At 53.1% G+C, this 22,675-nt stretch overlaps 1 protein-coding gene across 6 annotated transcripts in view; it reads right to left on the reverse strand.

Annotated features, from left to right (window-relative positions):
• The window catches only part of IGSF9 (immunoglobulin superfamily member 9), a 100,360-nt gene that overhangs the window by 25,318 nt on the left and 52,367 nt on the right, over window positions 1-22,675 (reverse strand). For 4 of the 6 annotated variants that reach the window (XM_029580340.1, XM_029580345.1, XM_029580343.1 and 1 more), the window contains 9 exons: window positions 13,402-13,547; window positions 10,089-10,231; window positions 9,809-9,949; window positions 5,328-5,444; window positions 4,845-4,995; window positions 4,147-4,270; window positions 3,789-3,964; window positions 1,951-2,204; window positions 410-494 (listed from right to left, as the gene is read on the reverse strand). In XM_029580340.1, the coding sequence (XP_029436200.1) occupies window positions 410-494; window positions 1,951-2,204; window positions 3,789-3,964; window positions 4,147-4,270; window positions 4,845-4,995; window positions 5,328-5,444; window positions 9,809-9,949; window positions 10,089-10,231; window positions 13,402-13,547 (1,337 nt within the window). The remainder of the gene's footprint in view (window positions 1-409; window positions 495-1,950; window positions 2,205-3,788; window positions 3,965-4,146; window positions 4,271-4,844; window positions 4,996-5,327; window positions 5,445-9,808; window positions 9,950-10,088; window positions 10,232-13,401; window positions 13,548-22,675) is intronic. The other 2 variants (XM_029580346.1, XM_029580344.1) reach the window with 2 other exon arrangements.

The raw sequence follows: 22,675 nt of genomic DNA on the forward strand, positions 1-22,675 counted from the left end.
CTCCACACCCACCCACCCACACACATACTCACCTCCACACCCACCCACCCACACACATACTCACCTCCACATACACACGCTCACCTCCACATACACACACACACGCTCACCTCCACCCACCCACCCACACACACGCTCACCTCCATTCACACACACGCTCACCTCCACCCACCCACCCACACACACGCTCACCTCCACATACACACACACGCTCACCTCCACACACACATACACACCTCTATAGTGATACACCCCCATTCACTCATCACATGTGGCAGCCAATCAGGGCCTAGCAAGCATTTCCAACAAGCGACAAGTCACCAATTGTTACATGCGCCCTGGCACCTCCCCCCTCCCCTCCCCCGCCCTGTGACATCTAGGTGGGCAGGGGGGATCGCAGATTCCTCACCGCTGGTGGAGATGTTCACGGAGTTGCTGGGGTCACTGATGTAATCGCTGGAGAAGGCCACGAGGCGAAACTCGTAGGAGGAATCCTGCAGACCGGAGGGCGGGGAAAGGGAGAGTGTAAGACAGAGGAGAAGGGAAGGGGGAAAGAGCAAAAGGGGGGTTGGAATAAGGAGACAGAGGGAAAGGAAGAGGAGGAGGAGAAGAGGGAGAGAGAGGCGTCACTGCATGGAAAGAGGTTGGATAATGTCTTTTGTCTCCTGTTACTGGGAGGATTATCAGGGGATAACCTAAGGAGGTTACCCGGGTTCTTTGTTACACTTTTTTTCTCTTTTTCATCCCGGGGATGGAGTCTCCCATCTTTGCTCCCCCTTCCTCGGGCAGCGTACTCCAATGGGTCAGGAGACCCTGGAGGGGGCGCTCTCTCCCCCAGTGCTACCTGTTAGCCAGCAGCTGCATGCCCTCTTTCCAGGCTTCACCATCACCACAGCACGTCCCAGAAGCTGGGGTGGAATCTGAACCCGAATCTCCCGCATCACAATGCCGCCACCTAAGCCACGGAGCTGTTGATTACAGTCACAGGGGAAAGTGGAACTCCTCCAACAGTTACACCCCGGGGGTGATAAAATACCTCCTGCTTATTACTGGAGTCTAGAAACTGTTGTGTGATAACTGCTTATGCTCAGGATTAATGGAACCCCTTCTTTTGCTATATTTCCACCCCCTCCCCTCCCAGAAAAAAACCCCAAACTATTTCATAGCTAAAGGTTCCCTTACTAAATCCTGTGCCTGCTCCTGCCAGCGAGTGAGCGAGCGGCTGCCACTTGCTTTAAAAGGCTGTCAGCACGCTCTCCTTTTATTTGAACAACTTTTTAGTGCAATTCTTAAAGCCTGCGAGGAGCGTTCGGTCCCCGGAGGCCCTCCGAGCTCTCTCTCAAAAAGGGAGCCCCGCGCAGGTTTTCTCTGTGGACATGCACCGAGCGCGGGGAAAAGAACCCGCAGCTTCTTCCAGACCTGGGGACGTGAACTGCGCTGCACCGGGCCGGAGGGACCTCTGCTCTGACCCCGCAGCCAGTCGGGTTTTCTGGAGACGCACAACGCAGAAGCACGAGACACATTTGCATCCCACGGAGACGAAGTGTACGCACATCCAGCTCGTGCATATATTCAGTGTGGATATCCTGCAAATCCGACTGGCTGTGGGGCCCGTTGGACAGGTCTGGGAAGCCGTGCACAAGCCCCCAACACCTACTAATAAAAACCTTCCAGATGCAGGGTTCCTGCATCACGGGGAGAGAACGTGGGAGTGCGGTGCGTGGTCACATGATCTCTTCTGTCCAATCGCAGCCCTGCTTTCGCCTGCCCCTGGCAGTCTAGCAATCATCCCTCTCGGAGTGGGGCAGCTGTGGGCAACCAGAGCCTCAGGATTTTTTTTGGGGTTTTTTTTGCCAGGGGCATTCGGTTCCTTTGGGAAGAGCATTGGCTGCCAGTGCCTGCCCAGTCCGTGCAGGGGTGACTGCCTAATGCCCGCCGGGACGGTCTCACCTTGATGAGGCCAGGCACGAGGAGCTGGGTAGTGGTCCCGGGGATGGAGTCTCCCAGCTGTTCCCAGCTCCTCCCAGCCTGATGAAACTCCACGGCATAGCCGGTGAGGGTCCCGGGCCGTCGCAGAGGTGGCTCCCAGCGCAGGATTACCCCTCGGGAGGTCTCGTTGGCAGTTAGAAATCGAGGGGGAGAAAGGATGTTACGAGGGTCAGCGTTGGACATTCCTGAGAGCACGGTGCTCGCCAGAACACCTGCTTGATCCAGAAATAAAACAGAAACAGTGAAAAAAGGTGGAAATACTTCTTATAAAATAGAGCCAAGATGAAGAGCTACGTCTCCAGCTGAAGAGACACCAGGGGAAAGACACAGGGATACAGAGCCTGTCACCTCTAGGACTGGAGGGCTCAGGGGATGGGAGCAGGGATACAGAGCCTGTCACCTCTAGGACTGGAGGGCTCAGGGGATGGGAGCAGGGATACAGAGCCTGTCACCTCTAGGACTGGAGGGCTCAGGGGATGGGCGCAGGGATACAGAGCCTGTCACCTCTAGGACTGGAGGGATCAGAGGATGGGAGCAGGGATACAGAGCCTGTCACCTCTAGGACTGGAGGGCTCAGGGGATGGGAGCAGGGATACAGAGCCCGTCACCTCTAGGACTGGAGGGCTCAGGGGATGGGAGCAGGGATACAGAGCCCGTCACCTCTAGGACTGGAGGGCTCAGGGGATGGGAGCAGGGATACAGAGCCCGTCACCTCTAGGACTGGAGGGCTCAGGGGATGGAGCAGGGATACAGAGCCCGTCACCTCTAGGACTGGAGGGCTCAGGGGATGGGAGCAGGGATACAGAGCCCGTCACCTCTAGGACTGGAGGGCTCAGGGGTTGGGAGCAGGGATACAGAGCCCGTCACCTCTAGGACTGGAGGGCTCAGGGGTTGGGTGCAGGGATACAGAGCCCGTCACCTCTAGGACTGGAGGGCTCAGGGGTTGGGTGCAGGGATACAGAGCCCGTCACCTCTAGGACTGGAGGGATCAGGGGATGGGTGCAGGGATACAGAGCCCGTCACCTCTAGGACTGGAGGGCTCGGGATGGATGCAGGGATACAGAGCCTGTCACCTCTAGGACTGGAGGGATCAGGGATGGGAGCAGGGATACAGAGCCTGTCACCTCTAGGACTGGAGGGATCAGGGATGGGAGCAGGGATACAGAGCCTGTCACCTCTAGGACTGGAGGGATCAGGGATGGGAGCAGGGATACAGAGCCTGTCACCTCTAGGACTGGAGGGATCAGGGGATGGGAGCAGGGATACAGAGCCTGTCACCTCTAGGACTGGAGGGCTCAGGGGATGGGAGCAGGGATACAGAGCCTGTCACCTCTAGGACTGGAGGGATCAGGGGATGGGAGCAGGGATACAGAGCCTGTCACCTCTAAGACTGGAGGGATCAGGGGATGGGAGCAGGGATACAGAGCCTGTCACCTCTAGGACTGGAAGGCTCAGGGGATGGGCACAGGGGTACAGAGCCTGTCACCTCTAGGACTGGAGGGCTCAGGGGGTGGATGCAGGGATACAGAGCCTGTCACCTCTAGGACTGGAGGGCTCAGGGGATGGGAGCAGGGATACAGAGCCTGTCACCTCTAAGACTGGAGGGATCAGGGGATGGGAGCAGGGATACAGAGCCTGTCACCTCTAGGACTGGAAGGCTCAGGGGATGGGAGCAGGGATACAGAGCCTGTCACCTCTAGGACTGGAGGGCTCAGGGGATGGGAGCAGGGATACAGAGCCTGTCACCTCTAGGACTGGAGGGATCGGTCAGTATTTTTCTGATAACGTGCAGGACTTACTAAGAGGGTAGGCAGTCACTATCTCACTGAAGGGGCCACTCCCCAGCTTATTCTGGGACAGAACACTGAATTGGTAGCCAACGTCGGGTTGTAGGTTCTCTACCAGGAGGTGCCTGTCTCCCATGGGCACAGTCAGAGTGATCCAGTTGTGATGTCCACGGTTCAGACGCTTCACCCTACGGTGCAGAGTATGTGTGTGTAAGAAACGGACAGAACAGAGAGACAGACACAGAGACACAAGCAGAGAAAAACTAAGAGGTAAAAACAGGCAAAACAAAACATGACAGTAAGGTGAAAAGAAAGGAACCCGATGACCAAGACAGCCTTAGACAGGAAAGTCGCAGTGGCGAAGACTCACACAGGCGCGTACCAAACGCTGAACCTCTGAACGGAACCGCCGTCGAAGCCTGGCACCCAGGAGACATTGACCGCAGCCAGCAGGGGCACCGCCGAGACGCCGGTCGCCGCGTGAGGGCTGGTACCTGCAGAGACAGAGACGTCAGGGGGGGGACGGCGCGACATGCGGAGAACGCGTCCTGCAGCGAGGGGCTGGGCAGACCAGCGCCGCACCGGCCTCAGCCAGCACTCCAGGGTGGCAGTGCCGACCTGGAGCGAACGGCGTCGGCACCCGCGCAGGTAATAACGATCGCGCAGGGCAACACCACGCACACCAACACACACACGTAGGGGAACAGTGATCGCACAGAGAGTCACAACAGCCACACAAGGTAAGAGTCATTGCACAGGGCAACAAGGGGGACGCAGGGTAATAGTTGATTGCACAGTGAGCATCTCCTGCTGTTTGGGAAGCCCACTGCAGGGATCACGGTACTAGGGATGAAAGAAACAAGACATTGAGACGATGAAGGATGACTCCAGCAGCAACTGAAAGGCAGGACATGTTTACAGGGGTCTTCTAAACCGACCAGAAATGTCACCCTCCCCGCCCAGAGTCAATCCTGTACCACAAGCCCCTCTCTCGACAGCAGAGGGCCACCGGGCGCCCTGGGCACAGCTGGAAGGAAGGCCGTAGCGGCGCAGGCGAAGAAGCATTACCCAGGACGTAGACCAAGGTCAGAGCGCTGATCCTGGCCACGCGATTGGCCGCCGAGCACTCCCAGGCGCCGTGGTCCTCTTTGGTCAGGGGCCTGAAGACCAGGCTGCTGTTCCTGTCTGTCCGGGCACGGCTCTTCCCTGCATTTTCCAGCTGTGTGGCAAAGGGAAAAAAAAATAAATCAGCCGGTCCCTCACTGGGGGAGCAAGGATGTTACGGGGGGGGGGGGGGCGGAGGGCGACTCGGGCGGGAGAGCTTGTGTCCTGGCCCGGCCGTTTCTGAAACCCATTCCATCCGGCTCAAGAGAAACGAAGACAGAAAGAGAAAGCCAGGAGAAGAAACTCGAGAGGCGGGAAAAGGAGGCCCCGCAAGCCCAGGAGCAGAGACAGAGAAAACGTAAAAAAGCTCTTCCGCTAGGTTGGTGGCCTTTGGCGTTCATCCCCCTCCTGAGCCCTCCCCCCCTCTGTCGTGCGCCGGCCGCTCACCTTTCTCCACGTGACGGCGGGCGGAGGGTCCCCTGCCGCCGAGCAGAGGATGAGCAGCTCCCTGCCCACCTCCTGCAGGTACTCCTCCCGGGGGACGTCCAGGAAGACCGGAGGATCCTGAAACAAACATTGTCAGGGGGCTGTCATGCTGTGGATCACACTTGGGAGGGGGGAGAGGGGAGAGGGAGAGAGAGAGAGGGGGGGGGGGACAGACAGACAGATGGAAAGGAAGGGGAGGTGAGGGGGGGGGGGGCAGACTGAGAAACAGAGTGAGGGAAAGGAAAAGAAAGAGATTCTTCACTAGAGGTAACAGAACCAGTAAATCATCTCCGAGCCAGGTCATGCAAATTCCCTGCCCGCATTAGTTACATCAGTTTGACACCTGCTAAGCCGGTTTCTGTTCCCACTGCAGAGCCCTCCCCGGAAATCAGTCTGGGGACCTGGTGGGCTGACTCAGCACATGGGGTCTGTCTCTCTCCAGGGTTCACCTGGAGCACAGGGTCTCTCCAGGACTGACCCAGTATGTGGGGTGTCTCTCTCTCTCCAGGACTGTCCCAGTATATGGGGTGTCTCTCTCCCCTTCTCTCTCTCTCCAGGACTGACCCAGTATGTGGGGTGTGTGTCTCTCTCCCTCTCTTTCTCCAGGACTGACTCAGTATGTAGGGTGTCTCTCTCTCTCCAGGACTGACCCAGTATGTGGGGTGTCTCTCTCTCCCTCTCCAGGACTGACCCAGTATGTGGGGTGTCTCTCTCTCCCTCTCCAGGACTGACCCAGTATGTGGGGTGTGTGTCTCTCTCTCTCTCTCTCCAGGACTGACTCAGTATGTAGGGTGTCTCTCTCTCTCTCTCCAGGACTGACTCAGTATGTAGGGTGTCTCTCTCTCTCCAGGACTGACTCAGTATGTAGGGTGTCTCTCTCTCCCTCTCCAGGACTGACACAGTATGTGGGGTGTCTCTCGCTCCCTCTCCAGGACTGACTCAGTATGTAGGGTATCTCTCTCTCCCTCTCCAGGACTGACTCAGTATGTGGGGTGTCTTTCTCTCCCTCTCCAGGACTGACCCAGTATGTGGGGTGTCTCTCTCTCTCCAGGACTGACCCAGTATATGGGGTGTGTCTCTCTCTCTCTCTCCAGGACTGACCCAGCATGTGAGGTGTCTCTCTCTCTCTAGGACTGACCCAGCATGTGAGGTGTCTCTCTCTCTCTAGGACTGACCCAACATGTGAGGTGTCTCTCTCTCTCTAGGACTGACCGAGCAGTGTCTCTCTCTTTCTAGGACTGGCCCAGAGCACACGGGGCCTCTCTCTACAAAGGAGGCATGGGGCCACTGGCAGAGACTGTAGGTTGTTGCTTTATAAAAAAAACAGCAATGTGGGCACTTGATGGTGCCTCTTATGATATAAAAGCATCACCGTGCTCACATTTAGCCACCAAGATCATGAATGCAAGAGTGCGGATGCCATTAGCCAGGGGAATCACCAGCCACACTGGTGGGTGATGTTATCCAACAGCGCTGACAGGGAACACGTTTCCAGAGCTTTCCGGAAAAATCTGAAGATCCTTCTGAGCATGCTCTGCAGCTCCCACGTCTTGCCTCAGGTCTGTTAGTAAGCTAATGAACCTAACTCAGGAAGGTGAGGAGGGAGGATATGTGTGGCTTGTGATTCCCCTGTTATTCAGAGAACACCTGTTACAGGTAAGCAACTTTGAAGATAAGGTGAATCAACTAGTCACACTGCTTAAACTCTCTAAATAAGAAAAAAAACGTCAGAGGAACAATCTCACCAACTGGATGGAAGATATATCTATATGATATATAGATTAAGATTCCACAAGGGAACCAGACACCATAGGGGTGGCCAGAGATGCTTCACCCCTTTCAGAAAACGGGCCATGCCTGGATGAGCCGACAGGCAGGTTCCGTTCACCTTGCCCCTGAAACAGGAGACCTGGACCTTCAAGGAGTTAAGGGTCAAACCTTTATTCAAGCCATCCTGCAGAGATCCCAGAATTAGTGGGATTTGGACCGACGGAGGGGAAACACCGCGTTCCTCGCACCAGGCCTCAAATACTCTCCAGCCCCACACACACGCTAGGGACGCAGAGAACTTCCCCGCGCGCAGTTACTGCCACCGAATATCCTCGCTCTCTCTCAAGGGCCAGACCGTAAGGCAGAATTGAGTTGGATCCTCATGAAGGACAGGTCCCTGTGCCCGAACCCGTTCCTCTTTTTAGTTGTCGGTTCCGAAAGGACTGAGGCCTTCCCGAGGGCCGAGATGGCTGAAATGACGAGTTTCTGTAGGGCCGGAAGCACTGGGAGCCCCTGGCCAGACCCCTCAGGGGAGAGGGGCGCTGCGACCTCTTTTTCTTATCCTCCGGTAGCCGAGGCACTGGAGATTCACCCCACTTACTGGCCAGCTTTTCCAACTCGCTACCGAATAGGAGGGATCCCTTAAAGGGCATCTTGGTGAGATTTGTTTTAGAGGTTGTGTCCGCTGCTCAATTTCGTAACCATAGCTGCCTTCTGGCTGCCACCGCTGAGGCTACTCCTGTGGCCGAGGTGCGTACTAGGCCCGAGCTTGCATCCGCTAGGAAGGCCGCGGTGGGCTCGATCATCTCTCTGGTATGCGCTCCTGAGCTATCTGCTTCTCTCGAGAGAAGCAGACATGAACGAGCCACCAGGGCACAACAGGAAGCGATCTGCAGTGTCATTGCTGTCGCGTCAAAGGCCTGCTTAACGATGGACTCCAACTGCCTATCTTGTGCATCCTTCAAGGCCGCTCCTCCCTCTACTGGGATAGTTGTTCGCCTCGAGACAGCCGCAGACCAGGGCGTCCACTTTCGGGAAACACAGGCGTTCTTTGGCCAACAGGTCCAGAGGGTATAAGGCCTCCAGGGCCCGACCTCCTTTAAAACCGGCTTCCGGGGCGTCCCACTCCAGGTCAGTCAACTCCTGGATAACTTCCAGCATCGGGAAATAGCAAGAGGCCTTCCGTAGAGACGCCAGGATGGGATTTCCTCTTTGGTTCCGACATAGGGTCTGTGCCAGGAACTCCCAGGGTCTTCGGGGTCTGGGAGACCAGGGACGGAAATTCATCTCGGTGGAAAAATCGAAGCATGGTCCGGTATGGCTCCAGGCCCGGAGGGATTTCCCCATCCTCCAACGAATCCGCATCCCCATCGTCGTCCGTGGCGTCCGGGTCCCTGTCAGGGATCGTCTTGGAGAGGCGAGGCGTGCTGATAGGGCGAGGCTGCCGGCTGGGGCTCTGGCCGGGCAGGGGCAGTCGCCGACTGCACCCAAACAAAGGCCTTCAAGGCCCTGAAAGAATTCCAAACTAAGAGGAGGCCGATGGCTCCATATTTAGCTCAGGAGCAGCTGGGGTAGGGGCCGCTGAACTGCCCTCTCCCGGGGGAGGGGCACCGTCCCGGAATTGCTCAGGTGCAGGGGGCTGCCAGATAAGGTCGTGGCTGAGGAAAAGTTCTGAGAGTCCAGCCCTCCCTGGGCTTCCTCACGGTGCTGACACAGGAGGGATTCCGGGTCAGGCTGCGCAGCCCCAATATGGCAGGCAGCACAAAGGGAGTGTCGTTTGGGCTTCTTTGGTGCCGGGGCCATAATGCTCTATAGTTTGTGCGTTCAGCTGGATAGTGCCTCTCGAGCGCGCACAGGCCCGCCTCGGCGCGCGTAACTCTGAGTGGCCGGTTGTGCTTGCAGTTATGCGCTCGGTCACAGACAGGGCACTGGGCTTGATGGTTCTTTGGTCTCATTCAGTAGGGCAGATCTTATGTTAATGCTTTTAAGCCAAGAAAACTAAGAGGAAAAGGAGAAAACACAGACACACTTTTGCCTAAAAAAAGAGAAAGAACTGCTCTTAAAAATACCATCGTAGCACTTTACTGCAGCGGTCCGTGAATAACGCATTCGCCGCGCTTGGCGGAAAACGAGGAACCGAAGCACGCTGCGGGGCTGTGGAGATCCGGGAACTGCCGCACACGCCCAGAGGGGCCTTCACGTTTTGCCTGGGAAAGCGTTCCGTGTCCCTGCTGCCGGATGACATCACCCATCGGCGCGACTCCACCGCTCACCCTGTCCTGAGAGAGGCGCTGTCAGCGGTGCGCACTGAGTTATAAAGCGGCTCAGGCTGCAGCTTCTGTGAATGCAGAAACAGCTGTGCACAGCTGTTTGCGCACGGAGAGCTGCTGCTGCCATCCAGTGGCAGGCGTTAGATAGATCCACAGCACAGAGGCCTCTCTCAGATTCGGCGAAGCAGGCAACGTGCTATAGGACAGTGCACCCCTGTTTTCAGAATATCTGTTTAGTAGATAAGTGCACGGCTTATCCCGATACACAGCTCAGAGGTGCTGCAGGAGAAGCTGAAACATACCATCCTGTGGGGGAAAAAAATAACACAGCGCTCATCAGACTTAGTCCCAGGCTTCCTGCCTTTTCTCCGGGAGCCTTCCATTGCCCTGTTGCCGACTTACCTTCAGCAGGACCTGGGTGGGAACAGACTCCCCAGTTGTGCCATAGCTGTTGTAAGGGGTACAGGCATACAGGCCCAGTGCGTCGTCATTTCCCGTTGCTATGACAACCGAGCCATTGGCATCCAAATACCAACCAGGGAACTTTGGGAGGAAGAGAAAGACAGAGCTTTGTGTTAATCTGCCCATGACGCTTGCAATGCTGGGATGGAAGAGAAAGTAAGAGGCCACAAACAGAGAGAGATGATTGAACAGGAACATTCCAGTTCGAGGCTCTCATCACCTTGTCTAGCTCCAGAGGGCGGCCATCTTTGGTCCAGTTGACAAAGAGCAGAGGCGGGTTGGCTCTCACCGGACACTTTATCACTCCCTCCATTCCCACTGGCAGGTGGGTTTCCAGTGGCATGTCAATCACTTGAGCTGGGTCTGTTGAGAGTCGGGGGAGACATACAAGGTAAAAATCTGAAAGTGTATAGCAGTGTGCATAGCAGTGTGCCAAGACTAAGAGAGGACGGAAGGAATAAGGAGAGAGAGAGGGGTGATAAGAAAGGGGGAGGCCGGAAGGAGAGAAAGGAGAAACGTTTTCTTACCTAAAAATGTCCTTTCCTTGAGTCCAGCCAGACCAGTCTAAATGCCTGAATTATGACCTCCAACCAGCAGATGGAGACAGAGAATAACAGGCATGCTGATGCCTCACCTTATAGGCTCCCATGCTGATCTTAGCCTGCCAGTATTCCTGTAACAAGCTAAAAATAAACTAACACTCCCTATCCCCCACCAGAGGGCTTCCTTACGGAGAAAAACATGAAGAAAGGAAATAGTACAAACTACCAACCTATTAATTCTCTCTCATGTCTTTTCTTTTTTTTAAACACCAGTTGGACTATAAATCAAACTCATTTCTCTTAAGTAGAAAATATTTTCAGAATTCATATGTTTGGCAGACAGGGAGGGTCCTGGACTAGTCTGACTGGACTCAAAGAAAATAAATGATAAGGTAAGAATTCATTTCTCCTTCTCCTTCATCCAACCAGACCAGATGCATGAGATGTTCCCAAGTTAACCCTCTAGTGGGCGGGAGCTGTCAAACCCGCTTTCAAAAACTTCCAAAGGAGACGTGCTCCCTGGCCTGAACATCCAAAGGGTAAGGATGACCAGCTTTGAAACCTGACTCCCATCTCCATCTGCACGTAACCCATTGGTTCTGAGTCCACCTGGCCACACGCCAGGAAAGCCACATTTCTCACCAACGTCCGAACTAAACCATCTACTATGACAGCAGCTCCCAGTTCCACCTGTGCTGCCTGATCTGGGCCATCACTCTCCCGCCTCCTCTGAGACACGCGCAGCCCGGCTCTTGCTCCAATGCAGAAGCACGCTGCCCTTGAAGAGAGACTGTACTAGCAGGCCTCAAAGGCTTGCTTAAGGGCCACCTCGGTCTTTCTAGCCCGAGCGTCTTTCAGCGCTACCCCATCCTCCTCCGGAATGGTGGTCTTCGTCACTACGGAGCACGCCAGCGCATCCGCTCTCGGGAAGCTGAGCCGCTCAATTTCCTGAGCAAAGAGCGGACACATCTTTGCCAAAGGCCATGCTCCTTGGCCTCTGGAGACTCCCACTCCAAGCCAATGAAATCCTCGAACAACCTGTGATAAGGCAAAGCTCTGGTGGGCTTGCGCAAACTAACCAGAAGAGGGTCCTTCGTCGAACAGGGACAGGGCAGAACAAACAACGCAGGAGGAATTAAAGATGAAAGTTCCTCTGTATGAAACATCTCACTATGGTAGATCTGTCTTCCAGCTCAGGGGAATACTCTCCTTCTTATTTACCCCTCACTGTCACTCTCTTTAAGACTCCCCCCTCGTCAGGAAGAGAATTTTCGGATCTGGGGGATCCGCCATCTCCCAAATCTTCCTTTCTTGCTGTATTGTGCCCTGTAGTCCCAACTTTATTTCCCTGGGAGAAGGATTTGCCCCAGTCAAAATGCCTGGTGAAGATATTTCAGAAATTCTGACAGAAACAGGCCAGGCTGAAGCAGCGACTGCCTCCATGCAGGAGAGGGATGCTCCTTTGAGGCCTGCAGCTAACAGGGAGCCATTAAGAAGGGTGGAGTCCAATCACTGCTTGCTCGCCGTGCACCCAAAATGGCCGCCATTCCCACCACGGTATCGCTTAAGGCAGTGGGAAACAGCCGACGCGGTTCCCCTCCAGCCATTCACTGCCCTTCTGCCCCGGCTCTCCCCTCCATGTCCCGTGCCCTCAGCACAGGTCAGGATGCAAAAGAAGCTGACATGGTTCTGGAAACAAACTGAGGCTGTAAAGGAAACCCGCCCAGAAGAGAAACTGCATTTATCGAGGATCCAAAGGGAAAAAAAACAGCCCTGTCAACCAAAGGCACTACCGAAGGGTTCCTTCAGCCATTCTGCTCTTCCTTTGCAATATGCTTTCTTTTTTTCTTACTTTATCCATTACCGAAGAATCACTAGACAGGAGCTTAGAGAGAGAGAAGGGGAGGAGGAGGTACTACAGACCTAATCTGAAGCCCTACACCAAAACATAGAAGCCCCCTGGTCTAGGACACTGCTCAAATAAGGGAGGGAGCACAAGGCTTTCAACATGGCAGCTGACCTCTCTCTAATTTTCCTCACCTACAGGCCTATCCTGTAAAGTGCGGCCGCGTTTACCCTGCTCCTAAGCCGTTTTTAACTTCGTTTTCGGCCGCGTTAGCCCTTCCTGCGATCCCGAATCCCCTTTAACCTACTCCTACCGCGTCCTAAATTCCCCGGGCAACCCCTTCCGCCCGCGGCATGCATATTGCATGCAAACGAGCGAATTAGCGCAATATTGCATGCAAACGAGTGTACTAGGCCTCAGCTCGCAGCCTGTTATCTGCTGGAGACACAGAACATTAACAGGCTGAGATCAGCACGGAAGCCTATACGGTGCGATGTCAGCGAGCCGGTTAACCTCTGTCGCCATCTGCTGGTTGGTAGTCAGAAGCCGTGCGTCTGGACTGGTCTGGCTGGATGAAGAGGAAGACAGAAAGTTGCCAGGAGAGAGACAGAGAGGGAGGGAAGGAAAAAAAAAGAAAAATCAGGAGCAGTCAGAAGGGAAGAAAGGGAGGGAATATAAACAGGAGCCAGTGGAAGAGAAAGGAGAAAAGGAAAGAGGAGAGACAAGAGGAGGAGGAGCAGGAGGGAAATAATGAAGGCGGTGAGGAGGGAAGGTTTAATTATGTGATTCAGGAACCAAAACTAGCCTAAGCTGGGACGGTTTCCAGTCCCTCCCTGTTTCATGCTCCCACATACAGGCCCAAAATGCTTCGACAACTGCTTAAGTGTTTAAGTGGTGGAGAGCGAAAGGCAAGCTGCCTTTACTTGCGTGATCTACTGGTGGGTGCCCTGAAATCGCAGCTTTGCAGGCCGAGTCCATCGCTTTGTAATAAAACGGCACCGATTATGCCAACCAAAAAAAAAAAAAAAAATGAACCGAAGGGGGAAAGAGAGGGAGAGTGAGGGGACCGGATGGGGAGCTGGAGGCGCGACGAAGAAGTGAGGGAAAAGAGGGGGCAAGGAGAGACAGCTCCGCCAACAACTTACACAGCACGGTGAGGTAGGCCGAGGCAGACGGGGCCTTCCACAAGCCATTGCTGGGGACGCAGGTGTACTTCCCAGAGTCCTCCGGGGCAGCCTGCTGGAGCAGCAGACTTCCATCTACCAAGACACGAACCCGGGACTGCAAGAAGCTGAAAAATAAGCAAAGGCACTAAACCAGGGGTTAAAATCTCGCCCCCCCTCCCCTCACTTGGGAGGGTATTTTCAAATCGCTTATGGGATACCAGCGTTGCCCAAAGCCAGCGCAGCGAACCGGAGGAAGGAGCGCCGTTCTTATACTGTAAGAGGGTGCCTGTCCCGGCCTAAACGACAGCGAGGGAGGCAGCGGCGAGGGCTGGCGGCTTCACGCTCGCGCTGGTTTATTCGGAAGCCGGGTCTCAGCTCTGGGGCAGGGCTGGGGGGGAAAGAAAGCCCCCTTCGGGTCCCAGGAGTTACCCCCACACACCACTGCCCTGCCTAGGGTGCAGAGGCATTGCTGGGGGCTTTAGTGATTTGGGCTCCGGCCCGTGCTCTGCTTACCTGCCCCTCCCCCCAGATTTAGATAAAGAAAGCACAAAAATCAGCAGCCAGCACAAAGTCCTACTGCTCCCCTGGGGACCGTCTCCCTCTGCCAGGGCCAACCCCAAGGGCGTGTGAGGGCTTCAGGGCAGAGGAATCCCTCACCCTCCACATTTCTCCTCCTCCCGCCCCTGCAGTACTCTTCCCTTCATCCCTCTCACCCCAGACACCACCCTCCCCCCCCCCCCCCCCCGCCGGCAGCACCCCTAGTGCTACACAAACCTTACAGACCGGGGGATGCAGAGAGCATGGGGGGTGGGCAGCGTCCGTGCTCCGTGCGTGCGATAGGGCCCAGTGGCCCTGTGAGATCCCGGAGGCTTCTGCGGCGGCGACGGGAAGGACGCGAACACATCCTCCCTTCCCTAAAGCCAAGTCTCCGAAGCGCGGAGCAGAGGGAGAGCGTGGAAAGCGCGCGTAAGGTGGGCCTGCGCCTGTGCGGGTACGATTCAGGGTGCACGGCGGGGGGGAGGGAGGTTCTGCTAACCGGCGGTGTCACTGGGGCGAGTCACCTCAAATCCTACAGACAGCACGGGGAGATACAGTAGTGAGGGGGGGACGGGACTGACAGAGGGGCTCGCTGTTTCTCTGAGGAGTGCGCAGTCAGCTTGGAGATCCCCCAAGAAAGCAATTCCTCATCCGTACTGAAGTTTTGCATTTAAAATGAAAACCCAGTTGCGCAACAGTCGGGTCAGAGCCAGAGAAAGACAAGAAAAGGGGATGAGATTCCTCTGCCTGGGTTGTTGGCGAGACTTCGCCCAGACTACAACGCACAGTTCTGGAGGCCATTCCTGCCAAAAGGATACAGACTACACCAAGAGCCCTGGGAGATGACTCTTACAGCAGTCAATATGTATCTAGGGCTTCTGGTTTTAGGTTTTAACTGATAAACATGGATGAAAAAAAACCAAACCCTGATGCAAAAAAAAAAAAAAAAAGATAGGTGTTCACTGGATAAACACCACTTCGCCTAATGCTCTCTCACCCCTCCCCTTGCCTGCCTTTGTTTTTCTGCCTTTTCCGCTCCGCACAGGTTTTTTTTTCCAGGCCATGGGCCTCCACTCTCCTCCCCCCCCCCCACTCCTGCCCCCAGCTTCGCTGCACAGCTGGCAGCGCCAGAGCTGGTGGTAAGAGGACAGAATAAGCCGGGGGGAGGGGGGGGAGGGGAGTATGACAGGAGCGGGGCAGACACCGAGGACACAGGCTGGCGAGCAGAGAGAACGGCGGGGCTGGGGCAGCAGGCGCTATGTGCGTGTCCTAGTGATGATTGCTTGAAGGGGGGGGAGAAGCGCGAGTATCGTTTTGTTCTGGCAGTACATTCGTATTATGGAAACACGAACAGCGCCTGTGCCACGAAAACACCAAACTACAGATTTTTTTTTTTTGTTCTCTCTCAGAATCCACTAATTAGCTAGAAAATAAACACCTACATTTCTTTTTTTTTTGTAAGTTGAACTTTATTAACCTTTTTTTTTTTTTAAACAAATACAGTTGTGACATCAATGTGCTGCCATTCATAGTTATATGCACTATCATGATGTCAACAATTTAATTTTAATTTAAAAACTCTTCTATACCGTCATTAAGCTAGATAACCTTCACAACGGTTTACAGAAAGGCACGATAAAGAAAAAATATGAGTGGTATAGATTACAAATTTAAATATGTGCCATCATACTACGGTAACATTTAGTACAATAAACTATGTGTTTAAGCTTATCTGTTTGCTAGGAGATTATTAAGCGGTTCAAATTTAACATTAAAATGCACTTGTAGGTTAAAAACATCATCTGTTTGCTTGGTGCTTCCTTATCAATCAACTGTTTTCTCATTCTCTTTATCTTTATAAAACGCTTGTTTAAAGAGCCAGGTTTTTAGGTTAGATTTGAATAGTTTCAAATTTCTCTGCAGCCTTATTTTGAGTGGCATGGTGTTCCCTAGCACGGGACGGTGCTCCTTATCATCCATGGACAACATCATCAACACACATCTAACTGTGCTTATCTTATCAAACTTCAAGCCGCACTAAATAGAGCTCCCACACAGGCTGATACAGGTAAAGTCGTGGGAGAGCGGGCGAACGCCCTCTCTCCTGTGCGCGTGATTCTGTATTTAAATGAGGGCCCGTGGTAAAAAGAGCGGCGGCTGTCAGCGGGTTTGACAGCCGATGCTCAATTTTGCCGGCGTTGGTTCTCAAACCCGCTGACAGCCATGGGCTCGGAAACCGGACGCCGGCAAAATTGAGCGTCCGATTTTCAACCCGCGAGTCAATTTCAAATGTTTTTTTTTTTTTTTTTTAACTTTTTTTAAACTTTCGGGTCCTCCGACTTAATATCGCCATGATATTAAGTCGGAGGGTGCACAGAAAAGCAGTCTTTACTGCTTTTCTGTGCACTTTCCCGGTGTCCGGAGGAATTAGCGCCTTCCTTTGGATAGGCACTAATTTCTGAAAGTAAAATGTGCGGCTTGGCTGCACATTTTGCTTTCTGTATCACGCGGGAATACCTAATAGGGCCATCAACATGCATTTGCATGTTGCGGGCGCTATTAGGTTCGGAAGGGGGATTGGATGCGCATTTTCGACGCGCTATTACCCTTTATTGAATAAGGGGTAAAGCTAGCGTGTCGAAAACGCGGGTCCAATCGCGGGTTATACTGTATCGGCCTGTCACGGAGACAATTAAGGGTGACTGACAAAAAGGTCAACCCTGCAGCTTCCAACCCCTCTCCCATTCATTCTCTCTCCCATGCACCCCCTTCCTCTTAACCCTGGAGCTTGTCCCCCTAAGACAGCAGCTACGGACTCTCCTTCTCCATAAGGAACCTCAAAAAGGAAAAGGAAATAGGATAGTAATGTAGAATAAAGATAATAAAAACAGAAGCTATCTTGGTTGATCTCCCCCTCACAAAGGCAGCCCATATTTTATCAAATTTCTGAAAAGCATCTCGTCTGATCACAGTGAGCTTTCTCCATCTAGTTTATTCTGTCAATTTGTGAACCCATGTGCTCCTTTTCAGGAGTAAGGCTTTTTTTTTTCCACCAGCTCACCCGCTCACACCCTGGCTGCAATAATGAGAGTCCACATCAGGAATTGGAATATTGAATAAAAGATACCCAGGATGCCTGGGACATTCCCACCAGATATGGAAAATGATGCCCTTTCGCTCACACCTTCTCCACCATTGATCGCCCATCGTTGGGTAGCTCTCATGCCTGCGTTCTGGTGTCAAGTACCAGCCTATAGCACTTTACAGCTCTTCTCAACAATGGCAGACGAGAAAGAGCACTTTCCCGTTTGCAGGAAAGCAATAATCCCACGTTGTCTCCTCCAGATGATGTCCCAGATCTCTCTCCCGTGCCACCACACGAGCTGGCTTCAGGGGTGATTCTGCATTCAATACGGCATGATCAGAGATACCTCCGGATGACTTCTCCACCAAATCACAGAATCCCTAGAATAAAGTCTTCCCCTTCGCGAGATCTCCCCCCAGCTCTTTCAGTTGCATGAGGTGTTCGAGCTGTACGTAGGGATCTAGATCCCCAGGGGGAAAAGAAAACGTTTGTTGCAGATCCACAAAAGAAATCGCACCTGCTCCACTCTCGTTAGCTCCACTTCCCTCCATCACACAAATGCGTTCGTGGGAGAGCCTGCTTGGAAGTCCTTCTTCTAATGAAATGCCGAACTATGATAACAGTCCCTTTCCCCTACCAGTGTGGGTTTCCATTTATCCTATACCACCCCATTGTCAATGTAGAGATCAGGGACACCCCTTATGCGGAAAATCATGCTTTAGGCGGTATCCACTCCAATGGCGGGGGCTCTTCTCCCTATCCAAACCTACTACTTTGTCTCTACCTTCCTCTGCCAATCTAGCACAGTCCTCACCAGGGCTGCCACATAATAAACCACCATAGCTGCGGTACTTCCAAACCCCTTCTAGCCTTAGGTTGGTACAAACCCGCTTTGCTACTCTCGGAGGCCTCCTTCTCCAGATACAGCTAAACAATTTCCTCTGCCATTGTTTCAACGTCCCCTCTAGTAGGGATGTAGGCAACGTTTGGAAAACTTAACTTAAGCAAGGTTACGATGTTTGTTTTAATCACCGCTGTTCTCCCCATCCAGGAAAGTTTAAATCTAGCCCAGCAGTTGAGATCCTGAAACACTGTTTTCAATAATGGCACATAATTCATATCAAATACCCGATCCCAGGAAGCCCCAGTACACATCCCTAAGCAGCAAACTCCTTCTTTAGCCCATTTAAATCAGTAGCAATTTTTTTTTTTATGGCCGCAGTCAAATCCTCAGGGACTGATATACTCAAACTTTCGGCTTTATCTTCATTCATTTTAAACCCAGACACCCTACCAAAACTTTCTATCTCTAACAATAACATTCTCAGGGAGTGCTCTGGATCCGTCATTGTGAACAGGAGATCATCAGCAAAGAGAGATCTCTTATACAAATCATTCTCCATCCTTACCCCCCCCCCCCCGGTATCCCACAATCTCTTCGAACTCTCTCTGCAAATGGTTCCAAACAGGAGTGTTGACAAAGGGACAACCTTGCCGGGGACCTCTGCCCACCGGAAAGGACACGGAATAATCCCCATTCATTTTAATGCAAGCCGAAGGCTTATCATACAGTTTTTTTTAATCCAGTCCCCGCCTATAGCCATCTTTTTCCAGTACCCAAAATAAAAATGGCCGGTACACTGTGTCGCATGCCTTTTCGGCGTCCATGGCAAGCAAGACCAAAGGAATATGTTTGTATTGGGGCCCATTGTATTAAATTCAGTACTCTGTGCACGTTATCTGAAGCCATCCTCCCCGGCACAAAGCCCGATTGATCGTCATGTATCAAAGGCGGAGGCTACTTTCCCCAGCTTCAAGGTCAACACTTGCACCAACATTTTCAAATCCATTATTAATAAGAGATATTGGACGATGAGAGCTGCAGGAAGTAGGGTCTCTGACCCCTTTTCTCAGCATCGTGTTACCTTCCCTATTAGAATCCATCCATAGACACTCAGGGTTACAAAATGATTGGGTTCATTGCTTTACAGAATTTTGCAGAGAACCAACCTCTCTATTCCAGGTGCCTTATCCAATTTAAGTTCTTTTATTATACAGCCTACTTCCAATTCTGTAATCTCTCTACTTAACATAGCTTTTCCTTCTGCAGGTAGCACCGGAATGATCACTTTTTCCAAATAAGCTTCTATCATGTCCTGTGAGACAGAGTCACCCGGTCTATAGCAGACATACCATTGGGTAAAACACTCACTTAGGCACCTGGCTTCAGGAGCTGGTTTACCATCTGCCTTTACTTCTCAAAATGTGAGTTTTGTGTTCTCATCTCTTTCAATCTTCTAGCTGACACCCTACTCTCTTCATTTCCAAATGTGTAATACCTCCCGTTTCACTAAATCCATCTGATGAGAGATGGCAGACAATTCCACAGCGTTCAGTTCAGCCCGTAGTGGCCACTAACGTATCAGGGACAAATGAGGCCGGTGACCTCATGTCTCAGTTCCAACTGGGCTATCTGCTGCAATCTAAATGTCTTGATTTAAAAAATAGGTCTTCTTCATGGAAAGTCAGTCTGCCTTGTGGGGAGATGCCGACCGACGGCAGAAGGGCCACAGACAGCTCTGAAGTGAAATCTTTGAGCACATAGGGTCTGCCGCACATGCCCAGGGGGACGGAGGATCCCCTCTGACTTTTGTTTCTCCCATGGACTGAGCAGGACAGGCCCTGCAGTGCTCTGACCATTTGGTCACAAAGTTCCCTCGGGAAACGCAGGCCTTTTCACTTTAATCTCTCTGTGTTTTCCCTACTTCTCTGCCGTGTCCCTTGTGCGCTCTGGCAGGCTGCTGTCCTCTTCAGGGAGAAAACCTGGTTCTTCAATTTGACAGATTCCTTTTGTCCCATTATCAATGACAGTAAGAGCTGCAGAGTCCACTGACAATGACACGAAACTGTGCATCACAGATAAAGGAGTACATCACAATGGAAAAAAAATCCGATAGGTTCTGAGATATTTGGGGAGACGAGGTTACCCTGAAGCAGCTTTGCTGGTCAGCAGCCCCTATGCCGCTCAGCTTCCAGGGAGATCTCCCCACCTCTGCAGAGCACAGTCTAACGCAGAAGTGAAGGCTCTGATCCTCCGAGTCTTTGCAGCCGTGCAGTCCTTTGGGGCCGAGGAGCGAGGTCCTTCCGAGCACCTGAAGCTGGGTGCCCAGTGCACTGTGGCAAGCCGCTCGGTGCCAGAGGCATCAATGCCCGCATCTGCGGAGGCTCTCCTGGTACGTGACCTTGCCCCCTTGGGTGTTGATGCGCATGATGTCGACGCTCAGTGCCACCGCTGCCCTTTGCAGTCGGGCATGGTATGCAAACCCCCCTCCTGCCTTCTCCAGGGACCTCAGAACATGGATCTCTATTGGTTGCCCAGGAGGACTGCCTATCCCCTCTGGTACCATCAGGTCGCATGCTCATTCAGGAGGATCTCAGTAACATGATTCAAGACTTACTAGTGCAGCAAATGGCAAGCCTTCAGTCTAACCCTGTCTCACCTCAGGTATGTCACAGCGCAGCCACCTCCGGCACCCTCTCCAGAATATATGGAGTCAGTGCAGAACAGACCCCATTTTCTGTCAGGTAGGAGAGTGACTATCACAATAGATCTGCCTCGGAGCAGGCGGATTCTCAAAGTCATTTCCTCCTTCGGGAGCCTGAGTCTGAGCACGGCTGGGAGCTAGAGGGCAACTCGGGCATCATGGGCCTGGACCTCGAGGACTCCCTCAGTCTTATGCTGGATCCACCTCCGTCAACTCATCTCCAGAGAAACGCTCCTACCTGATGATCATCAGGAAGATGACCCAGGGGCACAAGAGGAAACAGAAGCCAGAGCCCTCCTGCTGGAGTTTCTCAGATAATGTTCCCAAGCAAAGCTCAGCTATTCTGATCCATCAAATAGCCAAGGATCTGTTGATGCAGGCCCGGCATGTGCCCCTCACTACTCCTCCGGCGAGTCAGTGGGTGCATGGTCAAGCATAAGGTACAACCTGCTCCGGGCCTTGGTGGGGCCGCACCACCCTGTAGTGGTTAAACCTGCTTTACAGAGATCCAGGTCACTTGCTTCAGTACCTCCAAGTAGTGACCCGTTAGCCCTAGATCTTTTTGCCAGAAAATGTTTTCCCAGAATGCTGTCTGGCTGCATCCCAGCGTATCAGCGCCTCATGGTGCAGTACCTGCACTTCCCCTCCTTGCGGACAGAGACGAGAGTGGGATGCATCTTATCGGATCAGCATACGGAAGTTCTCGTACCCCATCCAGGGAGCCAGATGAATGGCTGGGCTACAGGCTTCTGGCCCTTGCACAGGGGGAAGACCTCTTCGGTACCAAGATAAAGGAGTCGGTGGGTCTGATTAGAGATAACTGCTCCACGCTGTGGACGGTGACCCCAGAGGATCCGCCAACTATCAAGCAATCCGCACCCCCTCCCACAAAGGGGGGGTATCTGCCTCACGGGGGCGAGCATGGCCCCCAACAGCAGCTGAAAGTGAGGCAAAGAGACAGAAAGCCAAAAGGGGCCAAATCTACTCTCCCAGCCAAAACAAACTTTGTGACTCCCTACAGAGGGTCAGCATCAGTGCCCTGGAACCAGCTTGAGCTGAGAGGGGGGGCGGGATCTACGGGAAGTCACAACGGTCCTGGCTACGCATCATCAGTGGAGGAGTCACCGGCCGCGCTTCCTCCACGTCGCTCACCCAGACCCTGCCCGACAGGAAGTCAGGACAGGACCCCTTTGCAGTGGGAGATTTCACCCCCTTCTGAAGGTGAGGGAGAAAGGGCAAGTCCCTGCTTCGGGGGGGGGGGGGAGAATGAGGAAAGCGGCCTGCGGCCTCATTTTCGTCCTTTGAGCCCTCAACAGATTTCACAGCAAAGAGAAGTTCAAAATGGTGTCGTCAGTCAGAAACCCTCCCCCCGCTGCAGCCAAGAGACCGGTTCTGGTTTCTGGATCTAAAAGACGCCTATGCCCGTGACAGGATACCGCATGCCGAATTCTCAGGTACATTTAAAACTGGAAGGCCTACCCTAGAGAAGAGGGACAGGAGGATATGATAAGAGACTCAAAGGAATAAATCAGGCAGAAGCAGCAAATCTTTTTTCCAGAGGAAAAAACAAGGTCCATGATATGCGACCACGCTCTTGCTGGCAACGCGCAAAACTTCCACCATCATTTTCCCAGCAGGTAAATGTAAGCGCGGGCAGCAACCCAACAGTCAAACAAACCCAAATTTACGCGGGGACCTCGTGTTTGCAGGTCGATTTCTTTCACGCGCTTTTAAAAGCCCACGCAGGATTTTGCAGTTGGGTGCGCTGCTGTGGATTGCCCAACAGAGGGCCCTGAAGAGCAGGGGAAGCAGGATGTGTGTGTGTGTGTGTGTGTGTGTGTGTGTTGGGGGGGGGGGGGGGGGGTAGGAGGAAGGGAGGTTTAAACCAGAGGTTAGGTTGGGTCTGCAGTGCCACATGTGGAAAGGAAAATCTGCCGCCATATCCTCCATTTTTATGAATTCTAAGAGGCAAAGAAGTTTTTAAGGGAAAACGAATGCGCATACTTTTCGGCGAAACTGCAGAAGGCTGTTCTAGGGGGTAGATTTCAAGCTGACACAGTTTTCAATTATTAAATGACTGCATGCA

This window comes from Rhinatrema bivittatum, chromosome 16, assembly GCF_901001135.1.
Source record: "Rhinatrema bivittatum chromosome 16, aRhiBiv1.1, whole genome shotgun sequence".
Taxonomy (NCBI): domain Eukaryota; kingdom Metazoa; phylum Chordata; class Amphibia; order Gymnophiona; family Rhinatrematidae; genus Rhinatrema; species Rhinatrema bivittatum.